The 21,788-nt window shown below is 40.8% G+C and overlaps 1 protein-coding gene across 1 annotated transcript in view; it reads left to right on the forward strand.

Annotated features, from left to right (window-relative positions):
* LOC140203827 (heterogeneous nuclear ribonucleoprotein L-like) overlaps window positions 1–19,533 on the forward strand; it is a 38,229-nt gene extending 18,696 nt beyond the window's left edge. The window contains exons 7-14 of the mRNA XM_072269929.1: window positions 5,902–5,961; window positions 8,012–8,331; window positions 9,444–9,568; window positions 9,900–10,101; window positions 11,625–11,682; window positions 12,206–12,226; window positions 17,263–17,358; window positions 19,152–19,533. Coding sequence (XP_072126030.1) covers window positions 5,902–5,961; window positions 8,012–8,331; window positions 9,444–9,568; window positions 9,900–10,101; window positions 11,625–11,682; window positions 12,206–12,226; window positions 17,263–17,358; window positions 19,152–19,198 — 929 coding nt within the window. The 3' untranslated portion in view covers window positions 19,199–19,533. The remainder of the gene's footprint in view (window positions 1–5,901; window positions 5,962–8,011; window positions 8,332–9,443; window positions 9,569–9,899; window positions 10,102–11,624; window positions 11,683–12,205; window positions 12,227–17,262; window positions 17,359–19,151) is intronic.
* The last annotated feature ends 2,255 nt before the right edge of the window (window positions 19,534–21,788 follow it).

Genomic DNA, 21,788 nt, shown 5'->3' on the forward strand with positions numbered 1-21,788 from the left:
CAATGGCGTGAAGTGAGGGAATTCATTTTGTGGTCACCTCAGTTCTTCAGATATTCAATCTCACTTTCTGAGTATGGATTTCAACAAAGATGCCTATCAATTTTCTACTAATTTGTCGGAGCAATAACCTCTCACCTCATTGCTTGTCAGAGCAAGGACACGCCGTACATTTTTTGCAATTTTTCATATTTCGCTCTCTTCGCCCAAGATCTTCAAGCATCTTGAAGGGTGAAGATTCTGCAAATGAATGTATTGTATGTATAAATGCTATTTTCATGACTGTCCTTTGATGCCATGTCAAAGTGGGCTAATTACAGAGTAATACCTTTTTTAAATTCTGTATTTCTTGCTTGCATTTTAGTTTCTCACGGTTTCCACCCTTCTCAGTATTTCCACAATAGAAATGGCTCTAGGTTGAGCAAAATCATTTATCTGTAGGAGTTTTGAGTGTTCTTCACAGAATGGGATCTGCCAAGTACTCTGGATCACCTTGTTTACACTGTCCCTTCAGTCATCTGCTATTAAAGGTAGCCTTGAGATTGGACAAACAAATCTAAATGGGGATTAAACAACCGCTGTCTTTATTTGGTGTTACCTTGAACTATGATGGTAGATATTTGTAATTCAGCAATAGTATCCCCTTAATATTGTCAGTCTTGTGTTCTTCTGATGAAAATGTCCCCAGCAATTGGAACATGGTCCCAGAATTGTTTCCCGTTTGTTTAATTGTGTTGAAACTCGGTTTTCTCTGAAGTGCCTGTCAATGCCAGTGTGCTAACCAGAAATCGAAGGTTGCTGGAAGCTTATCCTCCTCATACGGCAAACCTTCAGTCTTTCCTCAACAGCCTCTATTCACTGACTTCAATACAAGACGCTCATTTGTATATACACTCGTAACGGTGAGCATTACCAACGCTGGACGTCGGCTGCACCCACAGCTTGTCACGTAGCTAGCACTGCGCAAAAGGAGAGAGGGAGAAATAATCCATGTGATCAACACTGTACTCACAAGAAAACACAATTGAGCGAGGACGTTCTTCAAGCTGTCAAGACCATGAAATACCTGAATAATTCACCTCAAATATTTCCCGTTTTCTCTGTAAATCTACCTCATGAAACCTCTAACAAGATGAAGACACTTGAAATCATTCATCTACAAAGCCTCCTCTCCCTGTTAGCTGCAGGAAAATGTGACACTTTCTCATGTTCACTGAGACCTTGTAGCTTTTTATTCCACCGGTACAGATGCTATTTTGCATTAAATACTCCAGTCATACAGAATCAATGAAGGTTCCTTCCACTTGGCAGACAATTCTACAGCCAGAGAGCCTATTACTTCAGGAGAAGTCTTTCTGATACCATCTGTAAGCAGGTACATCAGTGATAAGGGTATATATGCAGAGCATGAGGGTAGCAAAACATTAAAAACGGGACAGTTGGAATTTATAATGCCCAGCATTTCAAATTTTGTCATCCTTTTGTCACGTATGGAGCAGCATGTCACTTCTCATTTGTTGTAGTTTGAGAATCAATTTTAACGGAACTATTTAAATACCCATGTGAGGGGGCACACGAAGCAACAATTCTTTCATTTTAAATGATGGATTTAAATTGCTTAAGTGTTATAATCCTGGTGAGTGGGAGGCATAAGATGGGAAATTTTTAAAATGGGAGATGGGGAAATAGTGGCACAGTTGCTTAGTGGTTAGCACAACACTACAGTAGAGGCAACCCGGGTTCAATTCCCCCCGCTGCCTGTAAGGAGTTTGTATGTTTTTCCCGTGAGTGTCTGGGTTGTGTCCCACAGTCTAAAGACGTACTGGTTGTTAGGTTAATTGGTCATTGTAAAGTGTCCCATAATTAGGCTAGGGTTAAATCAGGATTGCTGGGTGGGCATGGCTTGAGGGGCCAGAAGGGTCTATTCCACACTAAATAAATAAATAATAGAATAATGGTATTTAAAAATCAGTTCAGTGCTGTTTGTTTCAGTATCTCATTGTCTTGGTGACAGTTAGAGCAGTCTAACGCCAAGCATGTATCCCAGAGGTTGTTCCTGTGGAGGATTGCCAACCCAGACCTCGGTCATTCAGCGCATGTTGAAGCCAGCCAAAAGTGGAGCTGTTGGCATTGCTCCCACTTCCTGGCTTTTGTACCATTCCTTTTGAGTGTGATGGGCACTTCTGCCTCCACTGTCCACTAAGCTGTGTTCTGCAATTATCTGGGTGGTTTGGGTAGGGAAAATATCCTGGTTTCCCCTTAATTCTGTTTGAATCTCTGTCATTAGTTATCATACTCTAGGCGTTGCATAGTGTTCTTCAGTGAAATCTCACGGTCTCCTTTTTGATCCAAGGATACAACAGTCATCTTTGTTTATAGATATACCTTCCTTTGGCGAAGCTAATTCAGAGCTTGGCATATAAGTAGCCTAACCAAACTTTATTAGAAAACTTCTGGAATAAAGGGAACAAATGCAGGGTTGGTGGAATTGGCAGGTTGACTAGTATTGATGCAGGGAGGAGTAATGTTCAAACTGATGACCCGCTGCTACATCTTGAGCAGCTCAAGTTCGGTGAGCAGGAAAGCTTCGATCTGTTTACTGAGTGTCCCAAAGTAACAGCATGACATTAAGAGAAACAGTGACATGCTGCTCCTATAGCAAGCTACACAAGTATTTGCACTTTCTTAATTTCAGTCCTGCAGTGGCACTGGTAATGGGTTTTATGTTGCCGTTTTGCCTCTACCTGTTAAACATTATCACCTCAAGTCCCAAATGCTTTTCCAGATTTGACCTGAGCTTCATCCTTTGAGCTGCCTCTGCTTATGTATACAAATCCATGCTGATCCAATTGTCTATGTTCCATTATATATGTATGGGCAGGGAGTGAATTATTTATTTCTCACATTCATTAATTTTCTCTTCAATCACATTTCTAATGTATCACTGACTTCTGGTGGTATTAAGGGCCTTTAGTTTTCAGTGGGGCTGTTTTTCTCCCCGCCCGAAAGCATCTTGCAGTATAGGCTGAGGGGGAAGATCTTGCAACCAATTGATATCTGAACCAACTTTAATTGTGCCAACTTTTTTTGGATGCCATTTCTGAAATGGCAAATGATTAATGGTTCTTAGCTATGTAATGGTAATCCCCTAACTGGTTTCTGTCTTGTAAGATACTTTTCGGGTTTGTATAGCCTTTATAAATCATGCAGGCTTGAATGTAGCAGTGACCGTGGAATGCATGAGCAGTATTTCAAAGTTCAGCCAAACCTCTGTGGGTATGTGAACTGTTACAGAATCTCTCAACTGAAATATGCTACTTGAGAGCCCTGATGGTGCTATTACCATGGAATGGATAAAAGATATTACTGAGCAGATGTAATTTCCATCTGTAAGTCATAAGTGATAGAAGTTTGAGCACTCCAAAATAGAAACATGAAGAAATGCAGAGAACCTGTGGTTTGTCAATTGCCGGATGAAGTGCGATAGTCTTTGGGGTAACTGCAGGGTCTATGTCTTTGCTATCACTTAGCTCACGCTTGTGCTCAGTAACGGGTGCATTTTTTTGCCGGGGGAGGGGTATTGTTGCCTTGCTGCTGCTTATGCCGGGGGGGGGGGCGCGGGGACTTCAGTGTTCTCACATTTAACTGTCATTGATTCTTTGGGGCACTTTTTGTGGATGTTTTGCAAAGAAAAAGCATTTCAAAATGTATATCGTATACATTTCTCTCATTAAATTGGATCTTTGAAATGCTAATCTCAATTTAATTACGTACCCTTATGGGAATTGGTGCAATGTCAAAATTGGTTACTTGGCTCATGACAGTGATAGATTTCCCTCTATACAAGCTGATCGCCCTTCATGTCAGCTCTGCTTGCATGATGGTGGATGATCTTTTCCATTCACAACTTTCCTCCCCTAGCCCTCTAACCCTCGCCAAAAAATCGTCATTTGCCTTGAATATGTGTGTGATTGAGACTCCGCATTTGACTTGGTAGTGAAAGTTAAAGATTCATTGACCTCTGGAACTTCAGAAAATATTAAGTTTCCTTGACAGTCAAGTTGTTTGACGAGCAGAATTAGGCCATTTGGTCCATCAGGTCTGCCCCACCATTCTGTCATGTCTGATTTATTGTTCTCTCTCAACCCTATTCTCTGCCTTCTCACTGTAACCTTTGACACCCTTAATAATCAAAATCTTTAAATATACACAATACTTTGGCCTCCATAGCTGTCTTGTGCCAATGAATTTGTTTGGTTCAACGCCCTCTGGCTAAAGAGATTAGGAAGAATTTCTATTCTAAATGGATGTTTCTTCTTTTCTGAGGTTGTGTATTCTGTTCCTAGAATCCCCATTTTATCCAGTCCTTTCAATATTCAATAGGTTTCAGTGAGATTTTGTCCGCTCATTCTTCTGATCTCCATTAAGTGTAGGCCCAGAGCCATTAAAAGTTCCTCATACTTTAACCCTGGATCATTCTAGTGAACTTTTATCTGGACCCTCTCCAGTGCCAGCATATCCTTTCTTAGATTAGGGTCCAAAACTGCATTCATTACTCCGAGCAGTCTGACCAATGCCTCAGCATTACATCCTTTTATGTTGTAGTCAATAGTTTGCGGCAGTATTTTTTTTTTAAAAACAGGTTTGGGTGTATTTGGTCAGAGAGCTGCGTGAACCCCCTACTTCTCGCGTCAGTGTTTGCTTTAGGGTAGATTAATTGTTTTTACATAATGTAAATTATCTGCACTTGAACATGAAAAGCCACAGGGGATATGCAGGCAGACAGTGGCTTGCTGATGTTGAAGCCTAGCCTGACCTCACCCTCCCTATAGCTTGCGAGTTTCCAGTCAAAGTTGCAGGAAAGTAACGTTAGAAAACAACTAGGCGGTTCTGTATATGCTTCCCAGTCAGTCCTGAAATTTGGCTACCTCAGCTCAGTTTTGGTGAAATATAAATAGATTAAATCTGTGGATTCATTCATTCCAGTTGCTTTTTTTTAAACTGCTCAAATAATTTAGTTTGGCTGAACTTTGAATTCAAGCTTTTTGCAGATATGGTCACTGGCTGGGTTTGATCAGTTTAAAAAGAAAAATGTATTAACCCCATAATATGGCCTAAATGTCAGATACAGACACGTTAGCATTCCATATTCACTGACAGATCAAATTTCAAATCTGTGTTTTACATTATAGACTATATTCTGAAACACAGCCCACAATGCAATAACTGTATTCTATGTGGGTGATCGTTAATATTTGCATAAGCAATTGTCACTTGATTTTAAACTAATGTACTTGGACACTTCAGGATATGTTCACACAGATTATCAAATGAACCAATAAACTTGAACGTTGCATCTTGGGGTTCAAACACTGAAGACAGCTTTCCTTTCATCACTTCTCACATGATCTGGTCATCAAGTCTTTCGTATGTTAATGTGTTTCTTCTGTAATTTCCTCTGTGCTGTAAGCTTAAATGCAAATAAAGATCTATGATGTGTAGAAGAATGTTCTAATTGTAATCTTTTGTTTCTATGATCATGTACTGTAAAACCTATGAAGCAGGGTTGAAGTTTCAAGCCTGTGTTGAATCTTCTTGCAACCGTATGTTTGATGGAGAGCCATCTTTCAAACCATTTGTTGCTGTTTGAGGCATAAAAGTGGTAAGATAATGTTCACTTGGACCTTGTGCCCTAGCGCTGCTGTAAGTAGACATTTCTGTATTAGTTCTGTCTTATTCTGCGTACTTTCAAATTGACTTCTAGTAACTGTTTGGTATTATATCCTTGGGGAACGGTACTTAATCTTGTGCTGCAGTTGGGACTTCATGTGTGACAGTTTTACTGCTTTTTTTTTATTCCTGTTGTATGTAATGGTTTCGTTAGTTTTCTGTTTTATATTCCAGAGCCTCCGAGCAAGCGTTCAAGACCACCTGCCTTGCTTGGCGATGCTCCATCCAGCTTTGGTGAGTGGATCATGCCAGAGAAAAATCCCACTACTAAACAGTATGTTCAGTTTTTTGTATTATGCTTCAGTGAGACCATAACATAAGATGTAGGAGCAGAATTAGGCTATTTGACCCATCGAATCTGTTCTGCCATTTCATCATGGGAGATCCATTTCCCTCAGCCCCAGATTCTTGCCTTCTCCTTGTATCCCTTAATGAAGAATCTTACTGACCTCTGCTTTAAATATACATGAAGACTTGACCTCCCCGGGTGCCTGTGGCAACGAATTAGAGATTCACCACTCCCTGACTAAAGAAATTCCTCCTCAAATCTGTTCTAAAAGGACTCACCTCTCTTCTAAGGCTGTGTCCTCTGATCCTAGACTCCCCCACCATAGGACACATCCTCTCCACGTCCATTCTGTCAAGGCCTTCCAACATTTGATAGGTTTCAATTAGGTCACCCCTCATTCTTAGTACCAGTGAGCAGAGCCTTTCAACATCGGAATCATTTTCATGAACCTCCTTTGTACCCTCTCCAATGCCACCACGTCCTTTCTTAGATAAGGGGCCCAAAACTGCTCACAATAGGAACAACTTTCTTTCCATTTTGAATTTTAAAATGTTTACATGCTCAGTACCTCTGGAGCTTCATATTCAAGATTAGATTGCTTTAGAGTCCTAAATGTTTGTCCTTTTTAAGCTTGACCTTGCTGAGCTTCAGTACAGATAATATCTGTACTGAATTAAGCCATAAAATGAAAGATGAGATCCAAATCCACTGAATTTAGCTGCTCTTGTCAGGGAGTGGGGCTGTGCTTCCTAGGAATGGGGCTGTGCTGTCCTCTCAGACCATTTGTTTGCAGTACCTCCAGTGCAAAATAAAATTATTGAACTACCATAGGACTCATTTCAACAGAAATGCAAAATCTTGCTGCTTTCTTCCCTTTAAATCCAGATTTGGAAAAGTAAAATCCACATTTACTGTCTTTTAAGTTGGTAATGGTTGACAAAGTGTTGAACTTCAGATTTTTTGGCAGATCAGATTTCTTGTGGCTCTGAAAGTGTTTCAATGGATAACTTTGGTCAGATGCCTCCCTTGGTATTCAGGTGCACCTTTCTTAGGCAGTACCTTCCCTAAATTACAGATGTATTAAAATTGCTGGCCCCTTGTGTTAAATTTTCTTCATTCTGTTAGAGTTTCTTGTTTTAAATATAGTATTGATTTGTCAGGAATTGAATTGGCCAACTTCTAGAATTCTACAAATTTTGTAGCAATATTGTTCACCTCAGGCTTGGCTTTCAACTTCTATCATATTCTACAAAACAGTGAATAGTCATGACCTTCAAAGTACATTTATTATCAAAGTATATATACATTATACAACCTTGAGATTCATAGCCGCAAAACAAAGAAACCCAAAAGAACTATTTTTATTATTAAAAGAAAGATCATCAAACACACAGTGTGCAGAGGAAAAATAAAATCATGCAAACATAGCATTCTGAACTAAAGACCACAAAGAGTCTATTCACAGGCCCTTAGTTCGGCACAGCGAGCTCCCTCGCCTTGGGCCCCAACACCCTGATCTTTTCAATCTGGCCCTTAAGTATGCCTGAGCCCAGCTGCCTTGTTTCAGCCTGTACCCAACCTTTGCAATTTGGCCCAGCACTTATGTCGATTGAACCTCTGGTCTTCCTTGCTCTCAGTTCTCCGTCTCAGTTCTGTTGCATTGTAGCCTCCAAGGCCTAAGGGAAGTTGCAAGCTATCGTTTGCGATGATGGTTTAATAGAAAAAGTGATTAATAAAGTGTTTTGTTTTCATTACTTCATTGTCCACCAGCCAGAAGTCGCTGAGATTCACCATAAAATAGTGTTCACATTATTTTAAATCAATGCCCATTTTTTAGTGTGGAGACCAGTGCTGAATTAAGCAAATATAAGCGGAGATCACGTGATTTCTACAAAGCAATTAGATTACTCATAAAATACAAGTTTGTTTCTGGTTTTTCAGAATAAATTACATATCTTTTGCAATCTGACCATGCTTTGCTTTCTTTTTGACCAGGTCATGGCTATCCTCCTTCATACCATGGGTTTTATGACGACGATGACGATGATTATACTCCTCCACATCGATATGAAGGCAGGGGGATGGGTCCTCCTCCACCACCTCCTCCAGTGGCAGGTCCTCGTAGGGGTCCACCTTCACGGCGCTACTCTTCTCAGTATGGTTCCTCAGTGCAGCAGCCTCCACCACTTGCCCCTCATGGTGATTATGGTCCTCTTGCTGATAGCCCAGTCCTGATCGTGTATGGGCTGGATACTAAGAGAATGAACCCAGACAAAGTGTTCAACATTTTCTGTCTCTATGGAAATGTGCATAAGGTATGTTTGCATGGGACTTTGCATTAGTCTTTTTTTTAAGAAGTTTGACATTGTTAGTGCTTGTTTACAATCTCTTTGCATTGTTATCTTAGTTTAGATCAAGGATCAGCTTCATTCACCATATACATTCACCATATACATTCACATGTGTGTGTATTTTTTTAAAACATATAAGCGATTGCTGTGGTATGTTGGAATGACAGACAACAAAAAAAGACAACATTCAATAATTATACTGAATAAACAATATCATTGTGCCCTCAGTCGGGAGTTTCCCCATTTTAAGCTAGGCAGATAGCTAAACTTCAGTCCTGAGTAGTTTGAAGGCGGTTTTATTATTCACCATCACAGTACAGAACACAAGGAGCTGATGTAAAAAGACTGTACATTCTCATGAAAGGTAGAGTCAAATATTGATTGAAATTCCTCCAACTATTAAGAGTGCCTCTAATGAATGAATATGCAAGTGATTGGTAGCTGGCCTAATATCAAAGGTTAATTGCTTAACAGTGCGATCAGTAATCAGCAACAGCTGTGAACAGTAAGCAGAAGATCTAGTATTTGGAAATAAAGTAGCAAACCAAATCGGGGATGGCGGACATAACGTCTTAAAAAATTAAAGTACTCATATGAAATAAAATGTGTACAAGTACTGGTGTGTATTTACTTTAATGTAAATTAAAGGAGCAAGCCACTTTTTTTGAACTGCTGTAGCACTCTGTGACAAACAATGACTTGTTGACTTAAGATGACTAAGTGTGATCTTGAGCTTGTGTTGTGTAGAAGCATATTTGGGAGTTATTGTTATGGAAATGGTTGGCAAATAGAAATAAGCTACTGGACTCGAGCCGAATTTTGACCCAAAATGTCTGCTGTTCTTTTGCTGCCCCCTACGTTGCTTGTTTGCTGAGCTCTTCCAACAGTTTGTTTTGGCCTCACATTCCAGTCTCTGCAGTATCAATTCTCCACTGTTTTATCTTGAATAGTGGACTAATATTACCTAATTGCTATTTCCTCTTTCTCCCCTCCGAAAGTCCTTGGTTCTTTTTTTTCCAGAATTTTTTAAAACTCATGTTTCAACTTATACTTAACAACTACAAATCTACTTACAGGTTAAATTCCTAAAAAGCAAACCTGGAGCTGCCATGGTGGAAATGGGGGATGGATTTGCAGTGGACCGAGCCCTCACGTGTCTAAACACTGAAAACTTTCTGTTTGACCAGCACATAAACGTATGGTAAGGCAGCTGTGCTGGATCCAATTCGTTTTCCGAGTATGTCATTTGTAGAATGGAGATTGGTGGCAAGGCCAAATGGCCCAGAGCAAAGTGACCTAGCAATTCACTTCTAGGTCAGTTGAGTTTTACCTCCTCAGGATCTTTAGTCAGACTGGTAAGGATGTTGGTGAACAACTAATTTTGTGGTCACTTTCTGATACTGCCTATATACTTAAATCTGAGTGGGATTTGAAACAGTCACAGGATTCAGTTCAGATCTTCAGATTTGTAATCAGTAGCTAAACCTCTGCCTTTATTTCACTGAGGGTTTTTTCCCCTCCTTTCCCCACAGTGTATCAAAACAAAAGGTAATTGTCCCTGGCCAATCATTTGAGTTGGAAGACGGCTCTTGTAGTTTCAAGGACTATTCAACTAATCGAAACAACCGATTCACCAATGTGAAGCAAGCTGCCAAAAATCGAATCCAGAAGCCGAACAACATGCTGCATTTCTTCAGTGCTCCTCCAGGCACTGTTGAAGAAGTATTCTATCAGGTTTGTATGTAGTATTTCTCTGAAACAGCTTTCCCTTTGTGCACCTCATTATTCTGAAATAGTGCTGTGTACAAAATAGAAATGCCCAAGGAGCCTTGGGGCTCTGTTATTCTGGTAAATCTGAAGACTTCCTCATACAGATGTCAGCCGTGTGAATCATCAAACCTGTTCGGTCCATTTAGGCAGCATTTCCCAACCTAGGGTCCACGGACCCCTTAACTGTATTGGTCCATAGCATAAAAAAGGGTCAGGTACCCCGTTTTAGGATGTTTGATTATATCAATCCACTTTCCAAACCTGATTTCCCCAATGCCCAAAAACTTGATTTCTCTTTGAATAATCGTAGTCCTCCGGAGGAGAGAATCCCAAACATTTTCCTGCAGGTATCCATTTAGAAGTGTATTTACCAAAACCTATATCTTCAGCTAATTTTAGATTTTTGTTTTTGTTTCATCCATTGCTTTTGATTTAGTGTCGTGACTGTGAACAGAGTCATCGGGGTGCAGCTGGTAGATATAAAAGTCTATTCAGGGCAAACACAAGCTCACAACCTTAGGGGTCACGACAGAGAGAGAGAGACTCCCCAGCTCAACATTACAGCACATCTTTATATACTAAAGAACAAGCTAACAGGACAATTTACAAGATCCTGATAATGCTGCTTTTGAGTTGCATGTAATTTTTCAAATACCTGGGCCTTTCCACCAACACACTTTAAAATTAGTGTTAACTATTGTGGTCTAAGTCGTATACATGCAATGGCATGTTGATTGCATTCATGTATGTGCAGACATTTCAGGTCAGTTGGCTGTTTCCTGGTCTGCAATTTACTCTACAATGCAGCTTCAGGAATACTATTGTTCCAACCTGCTTTTAAATTCAATCTACAATCCATATTCAGATCTGAAGACTGGTTCCTGTTGAAATTAATATTTGCTATATTGCACATCTCCAGAATGTGCCCTAACAAACTAGGTTTGGAAATTTTGGTTTTCATCACTTTTGCTGTATTTCAACCTGGAAGAGTGTGAATTGTATAATGATAATAACATTAAATATTTGATTTTTTTTTAATAATTTAGTCGCTTTCTGGGCTTGCCAGGAAATACCAAACTGTATTGTCCGTCCTTAATCACCCTTGAGAATCGGTGACAAACTGGTGGAGTTCTAGTGGAGGTACTCTTACAGTGGTGTTCATTTAGGAATTCCAGGATATGGACTCTGCATTCAGGAAGGTGCTTGGCTTAGTACTTACGTGCCAGAAGCTTTTGTCCTTCTGAGGTAGAGGTCACTGGTTTGGAAGGGGCTTTCTTAGTAGCCTGGGTGAATAATGATGGCATACACAACAAATACTGAGTTAGTGATGGAGGGAACGAATATGCCTCTAGTGCACGGGTTGAAAGACTAAAATTTAGCTTTATTTTTGCTTTTAACTTTAAATGTTTGATTTCCTGGATTGGCTATTTTGCAACTAATGCTTGTATTTGCAGAGAGCAGGCTTGTAATTTTGCATTGTTTTCCAGATATCGGACAAAGTTGATGTGAAGAGGCCTAAAAGTGTCATATTTTTCAGTGGGAAAAGTAAGTGATTTGTGGCTCTACTTAACCTTCAAGTAATGTTGCTCTGTGTGTGTGAGAAATGTTCTCAGAATACAGTGTTAGTCTTCAAACACTCAGTGAAAATAGTGCTGTTACAAATCTAGTCCTTTGAGGGTGGTGTTTGTGTTTCCCTGGAGCTCCATCTATGTATGAGGCAGGTAAACTTACTGCCTTGTATCGACTAGAAAAATGGAGGCATTTATCTATATTTGAGATTTGGGAAGTTTCCAAATTATTTATGTTGGAGCTAAGATCTTAAAAGAATATACCTGACAATATGAATTGCTCTCATGCAATTCCAGTGAATGGGTTATTCCTGGAGTGTAGAGAGTTGCCATTATAATGGGGATCATTCCTTGTTCTTGAGTGCTACTAAATAAAGCCTTCTGTGATTCATTTTTGGGCAACAGATTATGCTGCAGGTTGTATATGAATTCTCTAGGAGGAAGAACCTTTATTAAATATAAATTTGTATTTGTTTCTTCCGTTATCCAAACCGGACCAGCTGGATCTAAAGGAAATCAAGGTAGGACATAAATTTTTATTCTATTTTTTTCTTTCAGTGAAATTTGAACTATGGGGAAGTACGTGTATCCTTGTTAAAAGTACCTTGTGATAGTCTTAAACTAACAACCAATCACATCCATTTAATTTGGGTGGCTCAGAGTTCTATAGAAAACTATTTTTAAGGTTCATTTCCTAACAAGATGAAGGTGTCTGCCCCAGCATTTGTATTGTTATTAGTGCATAGTTTATAGTGTAATATGGGATTAAAGTAGGCGTCACCTTAATCCTACAAAAATCCTTTATTAATCTCAAAGATTCAAAATACATTTATTGTTATGAAAGTATGTATACCGTGTACAACCCTGAGAGTTGTCTTCCCCCACACAGCCACAAAACAGACACACCATGGAACCCATTCAAAGAAAAACATGAAACATCCAACATAAAGAGCAAACTGCGCAAATGGTTGGGAAAAAAAAGAGACAAGCAAAAACACAAAATAAAACACCAGCTCACAAAGTCATTGAAACCTTCTAGGAATATTCACTTTAGTTCAATTCGATCTAACGCTGTCATTCGTTACCAGTCCACCCCAATCAAAATTGCACAAAATACCAGTTTTTAAAAAAAGAGAAACCAGAAACACATCATAACATGAACTCCACAAACCATGCTGATTATACCTTCCATCTTAGTTGAGTTATGTAAAAGTATTTTAAATATGTCTTTGTATTTAAAGCATAATAAGCATTTTACACCCGTCAACTTATTACAAGGCCTGCAAGTGCGTTTTCTCATCTGTTACTTGTAGCAACGGGTGATGCATCCACACCCAACCTTGAGGTGAGCAAAGGGTTAAATTCATAACAGGAAAAAGAAAACTGACACACCTTAGTGTGAACACGAACTCGAGGAAAGCTGCAGATGCTGGAAATTCAAGCAACACACACAAAGTGCTGGTGGAATGCAGCAGGCCAGGCAGCATCTATAGGAAGAAGTACGGTCGACGTTTCAGGCCGAGACCCTTCGTCAGGACTAACTGAAAGAAGAGATAGTAAGAGATGGGGAAGGGGGAGATCCAAAATGATAGGAGAAGACAGGAGGGGGAGGGATGGAGCTAAGAGCTGGAAAGTTGATTGGCAAAAGGATACAATATCGCTTTTGTCAATCAACTTTTCAGCTCTTAGCTCCATCCCTCCCCCTCCTGTCTTCTACCTCCCCCTCCCCATCCCACTTTCAAATCTCTTACTACAGGGAGTCTGCGCGCCATGTCATTTCATATCCAGGACAGTGTTTCTGTCTCGGCCTGAAACGTCAACTGTACCTCTTCCTAGAGATGCAGCCTGGCCTGCTGCGTTCACCAGCAACTTTGATGTGTGTTGATACAACATTCCATAGCCTTTTATTAAATATAAAGTCCATTATTATCTCAGTGGAATTTCACACAAAATCCAGTATGGTTATGTTGAAGCCACTGTAGATGTAGACCTTGTTGCAATAATCTGACTTTTGTGTTCAACGGGTAGAAATATTGATTACTGATTTCCTGAGTTGGGGCTGGATAATTTTAAGATGTAGCCGGCCAGAGGTGAGGTGACATCTGTACCAGATTTCAAGGGAGGTGGTGCCAGGTTCAAATCCAGCTGGCACCTTGTAACCTTTACATCTGAGTTGGGTTGAGCATAGAGCTAACAACTAAAGAAATGGCAAGTTTGCCGCACAACGTGCGAGGAGGAACAATAACAACGGTTTTAAGGTGAACCTGAACCAAACTGATGGGCAGCAATGACTTCTGGTTAAGTATCTGAACAATAACAAATAAGTCAAATTAAATAAATGGGTAAAATGGATAACATCAAGGACACCTTCAAAAGGCAGTGCCTCAAGAAGGCAGCATCAATCTTCACAGACCCTCACCATCCTGAATATGCTCTCTTCTTGTTACCATGATTGGGGTGGAGGTACAGAAGCCTGAAAACTCTCACTCAAGAACAGCTTCTTCCCTTCCACCATCAGATATCTGAATGGTCCATGAACGCTACTTCATTGTTCCTTGGCTATTTATACAATTTGTAGATTTTTATCTTTGCACTGTTGTTACCCATAAACCAATTTCATGTCATATGTCACTGATAAGTCTGATAGAGCAGAGTATGCTTGTATCATCAGTTGAAATGCCTTCAGATAAATGAAAGTGTAGTTAAAAGATGCTGGTTAATGACAATGATACCTGGAAGAGACTACAAAGTTTAAATCTTGGCTACTAAAGCTTCTGTTTGTAACTAGAGTAACACACAAATGCTGGAGGAACAGGTTGGGCAGCATCTATGGAGAGGAATAAAGAATCGACATTTCATACCAAAGGCCTTAGTCAGGACTGGGATCAATATAAAGTTGCAATGCAAAATGCTGGAGGAACTCAGCAGGTCAGGCAGCATCAATGGAAAGAGAAAACAGTCGACATTTCAGGCAGAGACCCTTCTAGTTTACTCTTCAGGTCAACTGTTTACTGCTTTCTATAGATGCTGCTTGACCCAAGTTCCTCCAGTATTTTGTGTATGTTGCTTTACATCTGCAAACTGTCTCGTGTTTGTGATCAATATAAAGTTGCACCTTTTTTTTGGAAATAATTTCGATAATGATCTTGTTTTTGGATGAAGAGTTGTTTTACCAATAGTTTTTAGTATAAATGTTCTGAATTTATTACATCATTTGGACTGATCGCTAGCTTTTAATACAGTGAGACAGCTATTTGTTAGGTTTAACCTGATTATTGGATTGGGTGTGAGTGTACTCTAAAGCCTACGTTGTATTTTTCCCGTAGATGGGACATGGGAAGCACTCGTAGGGCTGAAATAACAAATCCCTAAGTGTTCTTCAGTAGAATGAAAACACTCCATAGTTTCCTGGTACAATGTTAATAGTAATAACTTTTTTTTTTAACTCAAATCAATTCATTCGAAACTGCTCCCTTGGTTTTCACTCCTTGCTTTTTTTTTGTTCAAGCTGTTCACTTGTGACTTTCACCAGGTGTTTTGCATACGTATGTTTGTATTGCCTTTTTGTGTCAGCTGAATAGAAATTGTGCACCCGTTAAAGTGCTGATAGACAGTATCCTTCTGTCCCATCAAGCCCCTGCAACCCCGAGTTAACCCTAACCTAAGTCAAGGGACAGTTTACAATGACCAATTAACCTACCCAGTAAGTGTTCAGATTTACAATCTGTGGAATCTTGGGAGTACACAGCTGTTGATAACTTATCCAAAGAAATCCTGAAGTTTCATGAATTTAATCCGACTGAATATAAATAGTGGGTTGTTTCTGCCAAATAACTGCAGCTGTACAGAACATTAAATGGACTGCCCTTGTATTGTGTCCAGCTCTAATTGTGACACTACAGGAAGGATGTTATCACAATAAAGAGTTCAGAAGGGATTAACCAGGATGTTGCCGAGAATGAGGATGCTATAATTGTATGAGATTGTAGAAACGGGTTTTATTCTCAGTGAAATGTAGAAGGCTGAAAGGCATAGATGGCTAAGTTGTCTTTCCTCTTCAGGAAAAGTGAGTCTAGAAGTACAGGGCACTGTTTTAAGGTGAGGTGGGGGTGTGGCTTAAATGAGATCTGATGCAGGGGTTACCAACCTGGGGTCCACGCACCCTGAAGTTAATGGTAGGGATCCATGGCATAAAAAAAGGTTGGGAACCCGCGATCTGAGGAATAGATCTTTCCCCCACGGAGTATGGTGGTTACTGGACTGCCAGGTAGATAGATACAATTACATTTAAAAGGCATCAGGGCAGGTTTTTCCAGAAAAGCCATAGAGGGATACAGGCCTAATGCAGGCAATTGGGATTGTTGTCTACTGCAAGCCACAATTTCCACAGATACAAGTCTTTTCTGTAAGAATTCCATTCTTCATCCCTGAGATTAAGCTAACACTTTTGCTACCATGGTCAGCTTAGACAAGCTAGGCTGTATGTTTCTAATTTCGATTTAATTGTTCCTGCAGCTAAACGGTTAGATTAAAATCTCATTTTGTATCGATTGGTAGCAAGGAGTTGAGTCCTATTAAGATAGGGTTAGCTTGGAGCATTTTCACCTCACTCGTAATATTGAGATCTTTCCTCTTCAGATACTTAGGGACAAACTGAGATGCCCAGGATCTGATCATCACTGACTTACAATGTGAAATTCTTTGCTTTTGTAGCAGCAGCACAGTGCAAGGACCTGGAAAGTGCTTCAGGGGCATTGGATGAAGTTGAGTGAAATATTTTTACAAAGGGTTGGAACTTGTTGGATAGTGTGTTTGCAAGCACTACACTGGAGATGGTTGGAAATAAGTCTCTGCATGCAGGCAGTCTGACAGAGTAGAGGTCTCAAGCACATTAGAGGGGAAGGCTTAGCTAAGAAAAGTATTTTGGAAGCCATGGTATGAAAGGTGTTATCTTAATTTGTTGCTCTTGAAGAAGGGAATAGAATTCTTACAGGAAACATTTGTACCCATGGGAATTGTGGCTTGTAGCTGACATTGGCAGAAGTCATGGGGCTGAAGAAGGTATGTTGGAATGAGGGAGAAGTGTAAATCAGAAGCACAGTTGGCGAAGCATCCTTCATCGTTGTGCTAGAAAATTAGATAACGAAATTGGGGATAAGTGTTAGATTGGTTCATACGGGAGTTAATGCCACAAAGGCTAGCATTGCTGGAAACTGGATTCCATACATTTAACACGATTTCCACTTTCATTTATTCCTGTTAAGATTTGTAGATTGCATTCCCTGCATGGTTTAACTCCATCTTGGAAATTGTGTCAGTTAAGGATAATTCAGTTGTAATACTTTAACACAACTGGACCCCAAATGCAGCGTTCCGGGTAGCGGACTATAACTCAGCTTTGTGTATAAATTTATTTTATTAATAGCTTTTCTTTTAAGAGTATCAGTTTCATGTAGCTCTGGTCTCCCCTCAATCCTCACTAATGTTGATATTGGGAGTTCGTATCAAAGGAATTTATAAAAGTTATTCACTTTCCCCAAAATTCTCACTTTTGTAGGTGAGAAAAGTTCTTCTGGGCTCCTGGAGTACGAATCCAAGACCGATGCTTTTGAGGCACTGGTTATGCTTAATCACTACAGGCTAAAAAATCCAGGTACATTTTTCCATCCTGAACTCTGAAACTGATTCTTTGAGGTAAACTGTGTGAAGCATTCTTGACTTTAAGTTATTTTGATATTAACACGCTTGGTATAGAATCTAGAAATGTACTTTTTTTCTTTGCTTTTTGAAGTATATCTTCCAATACGGAAGGATGTCTGACTGGAAGTGGTAGAAGGTGAGGGGAAGGGGCACTTTAGCTTAAAATGAGGCTATTTACAGGTGCAATACCAGACAGAACCTGAATATCAGAGTATTGAACAGTGATTTCTTTCTCTGGAAGATGAGCTGAAATGTGGCTGAGAGTGGAAGTTCAGGGGATGGGGCTTAAAGTTGATGGTAATAGAGAGCTTTTAGTTTCTGGCAAGACAAACTCAAAATATGGTCATTAATGGGAAATTTGGGATCTGTGACTACATGGAGTGATAGTGGGTGGCGGTGGGGAGTACAGATTATATAAGTGAGATGAGGTGGAAGGAAAGTTTCTTAAAAGCAGCAGCAACACTGGGACAGGCCAGTGGACTAAAGAACTTAAATTTGGGCCGGCTGGTGGCACAATGACATCAGTGCCGGACTCTGGAACGGAGGTTCTCAAGTTCGAACCCAGCCGGGTCTGCTCCCGAGTACGCTTTCCATCCGTGCCGAGTTGAGTGTTGAGATCGCAACTGGACCTCGTAAAATAAAGGGGAAAATGCTGCGATATGTCTGTGTGGGGAGTGGCGTGCCACACGGCCTCTCTCTCGCTCTGCACTGTGTAAAGGCATGAAAGAGGCGTCACACCAACATCGCACGCGCCAAAAAAAAACAAATTTGTAATCGTTTTGTAAAACTTGACCAGAGAACAAAATTACCAAAGCCTCCAGCCTTACTTTGAGACCTGTAGATAAGTAGGATTTTGCTCTTTTATTTTGCTTCTGGGACATTGGCATGCCAGTTGGATCCCTCAGGTTCAAGTTTGCCTTCGGTGATATCAGTGGAGATATTTTGAGGTGGTCATACCATTAGAAATATTCCTTCAGGTTTATGAAATTTTCATGGGGGTGTTAAACTGAGGTTCTTTGGTTAGTGAAGATCCAGTGCTGGGGAACAATGAAGATCATGCAGTTGTGCAGAGAGATGGGTGGACATCGCTTGATAATGTTCAGATGCTGTGGTATCTTCACTGGGAATGGAGAGGGAGAGTTCCAGATGTTGGTTGCTTGGTGCCTGTGCTCAGCTAAAGACCTGACTTGCAGGGAAAGGTTGAATAGGTTAGGACTTTTATTACCTGGAGCATAGGAGAATGAGAGGAGAATCGATAGAGGTATAGATACAAGCAGACTTTTCCACTAGGATTGGGTGAGACTAGAGCTGGAGGTCATGGGGGTTAAGGGTGAAAGGTGAAATGTTTAAGGGGAACCAAAGGGGGGGCAACTTCACTCAGAGTGGTGAGAGTGTGGAACGAGCTGCCAACAGAAGTGGTGGGTGCAGGGTCGATTTCAACATTTAAGAGAAGTTTGGATACGTGCATGGATGTGAGGGATGTGGGGGGCAATGGTCCAGGAGCAGGTTGATGGGAACTAGGCAGAATAATAGTTTGGTACAGGCTAGATGGACTGAAGGGCCTGTTTCTGTGCTGTGGTGCTCTGACTGCAATTGAGTTAGCTGAACAAGACATCGTTGATAAAATAAACATTTGGCCCAAAAGCGGCCAATCAGCACTTTTAATGCACTGTGCAGCACTCGTCTGTATATTAGTCATGTTTGATACTGGATTATCCACTGAGTAGTCTCTCTTTTTCTCCCCAGATGGGCCTGATCTGTATACGCTGAAGCTGTGTTTCTCTACTGCCTAACAAGATCCTGATCAGGAAGCAGACACAACAAGGCTGATCATTGCTTTAGATGTATCTGGTTTCGTTTCAACCTTTTTTTAATCATTTAAATGCTGTAACATGTGACCCATGAAAAGGAATTGTATGTTCTCCAGTTAAGGGCAGTTTTTTTTTTAAGTTTTCCCGTGAATGAATGGTTAGTGAAATGTGGAATGTGACCATGTTAGTGGTTAGTATGTACGAGCAACTGTTTCAACTTGTTTAATTATTGGAAAATTCCTTGACTGCATAATACCGTACACTATTTATGTTACAGCTACAAAGTATTAATAAAACAATTTGTTTAGTTGTCGTGACTACTTGAAGTCTTTTCTTTAGAGAACCTTATAGAATTTTCTGGATGCCAACATTCTTGGTGTTAAAAAAGAGGGTGTGACTGGCTTTTGTTTCTATAAAAGATCATCTTTGAGATAAACAAGATTATTCGAGTTAGAAGCATAGAAAACCTACAGTACAGTACAGGCCCTTCGGCCCACAAAGTTGTGCCGAATGTGTCCCTGACTTAGAAATTACTAGGCTTACCCATAGCCCTCTATTTTTCTAAGCTCCATGTACCTATCCAAAAGTCTCTTAAAAGACCCTATCGTATTCACCTCCACCACCGTTGCCGGCACACACCATTCTCTGAGTGGGGAAAAAAAAACTTGGCCCTGACATCTCCTCTGTACCTACTCCTAGCATCTTAAACCTGTGTCCTCTTGTGGCAACCATTTCAGCCCTGAGAAAAAGCCTCTGACTATCCACAAAATCCATGCCTCTCATCATCTTATACACCTCTATCAGGTCACCCCTCATCCTCTGTCGCTCCAAGGAGAAAAGGCTGAGTTCACTCAACCTGTTTTCATAAGGCATGCTCCCCAAACCAGGCAACATCCTTGTAAATCTCCTCTGCACCCTTTCTAAGGTTTCCACACCCTGTAGTGAGGTGACCAGAACTGAGCACAGTACTCCAAGTGGGGTCTGACTAGGGTCCTATATAGCTGCAACATTACCTCTCGGCTCCTAAATTCAATTCCACGATTGATGAAGGCCAATACACCATATGCCTTAACCACAGAGTCAACCTGCACAGCTGCTTTGAGTGTCCTATGGACTCAGACCCCAAAATCCCCCTGATCCTCCACACTGCCAAGAGTCTTAGTATCAATACTATATTCTGCCATCATATTTGACCTGCCAAAATGAACCACTTCACACTTAACTGGGTTGAACTCCATCTGCCACTTCTCAGCCCAGCTTTGCATCCTATCAATGTCCGGCTGTAACCTCTGACAGCCCTCCACACTATCCACAACACCTCCAACCTTTGTGTCATCAGCAAACTTGCTAACCCATCCCTCTACTTCCTCATCCAGGTCATTTATAAAAATCATGAAGAGTAAGGGTCCCAGAACAGATCCCTGAGGCACACCACTGGTCACAGACCTCCATGCAGAATATGACCCATCTACAATCACTCTTTGCCTTCTGTGGGCAGGCCAATTCTGGATCCACAAAGCAATGTCCCCTTGGATCCCATGCCTCCTTACTTGCTTACTAAGCCTTATATGGAATACCTTATCAAATTCCTTGCTGAAATCCATATACACTACATCTACTACTTAATATACCCATATAACTTAATGGTACGTAATTGCTTCTTCATTTTATGCCATTTCGGCTTATGAAAGGTTTCATAGGAATGCTCTACTTTTGGATAGTGGGGGAAACCTGTATTGTGTCAAGAAACCTTCCTGAACACACTAAACAAACTCCACCCCATTTAAACCTCTTCCTGTAGAGAGATGCCAATCAATATTTGGGAAATTAAAATCTCCCATCATGATAACTGTTATTACACCTTTCCAGGATCTGTTTTCCTATCTGCTCCTCAATATCCCTGTTACTATTTGGCAGCCTATAAAAAACACCCAGTAACATTATTGATCCCTTGCTGTTCCTAACCTCCACCCACAGAGACTCCAGAGACAATCCCTCTATAACGTCCACCTTTTCTGCAGCCGTGACACTATCTCTGATCAACAGTGCCACACCCCCACCTCTTTTGCCTCTCTCCCTGTCCTTTCTGAAACATCTAAAACCCGGCACTTGAAGTAACCATTCCTGTCCCTGAGCCATCCAAGTCTCTGTAATGGCCACTACATCATAGCTCCAAGTACTGATCCATGCTCCAAGCTCATCTGCTTTGTTCACAATACTCCTTGCGTTAAAATAGACATCTCAAACCGCAGGTCTGAGCGCGTCCTTCTCGATCACCTACCTATCCTCCCCCACCCACTGTCTCCAAGCTTTCTCTATTTGTGAGCCAACCGCCTCTTCCCCAGTCTCTTCAGTTCCCACCCCCCAACAATTCTAGTTTAAACTCTCCAAGTAGCCTTAGCAAACCTCCACGCCAGGATATTGGTCCCCCTGGGATTCAAGTGCAACCTGTCCCTTTTGTACAGGTCACACCTGCCCCAAAAGAGGCCCCAATGATCCAGAAATCTGAATCCCTGCCCCCTGATCCAATCCCTCAGCCACACATTTATGCTCCACCTCATTCTATTCCTAT

The sequence above is a fragment of the Mobula birostris genome, chromosome 10 (assembly GCF_030028105.1).
Source record: "Mobula birostris isolate sMobBir1 chromosome 10, sMobBir1.hap1, whole genome shotgun sequence".
Lineage (NCBI taxonomy): Eukaryota > Metazoa > Chordata > Chondrichthyes > Myliobatiformes > Myliobatidae > Mobula > Mobula birostris.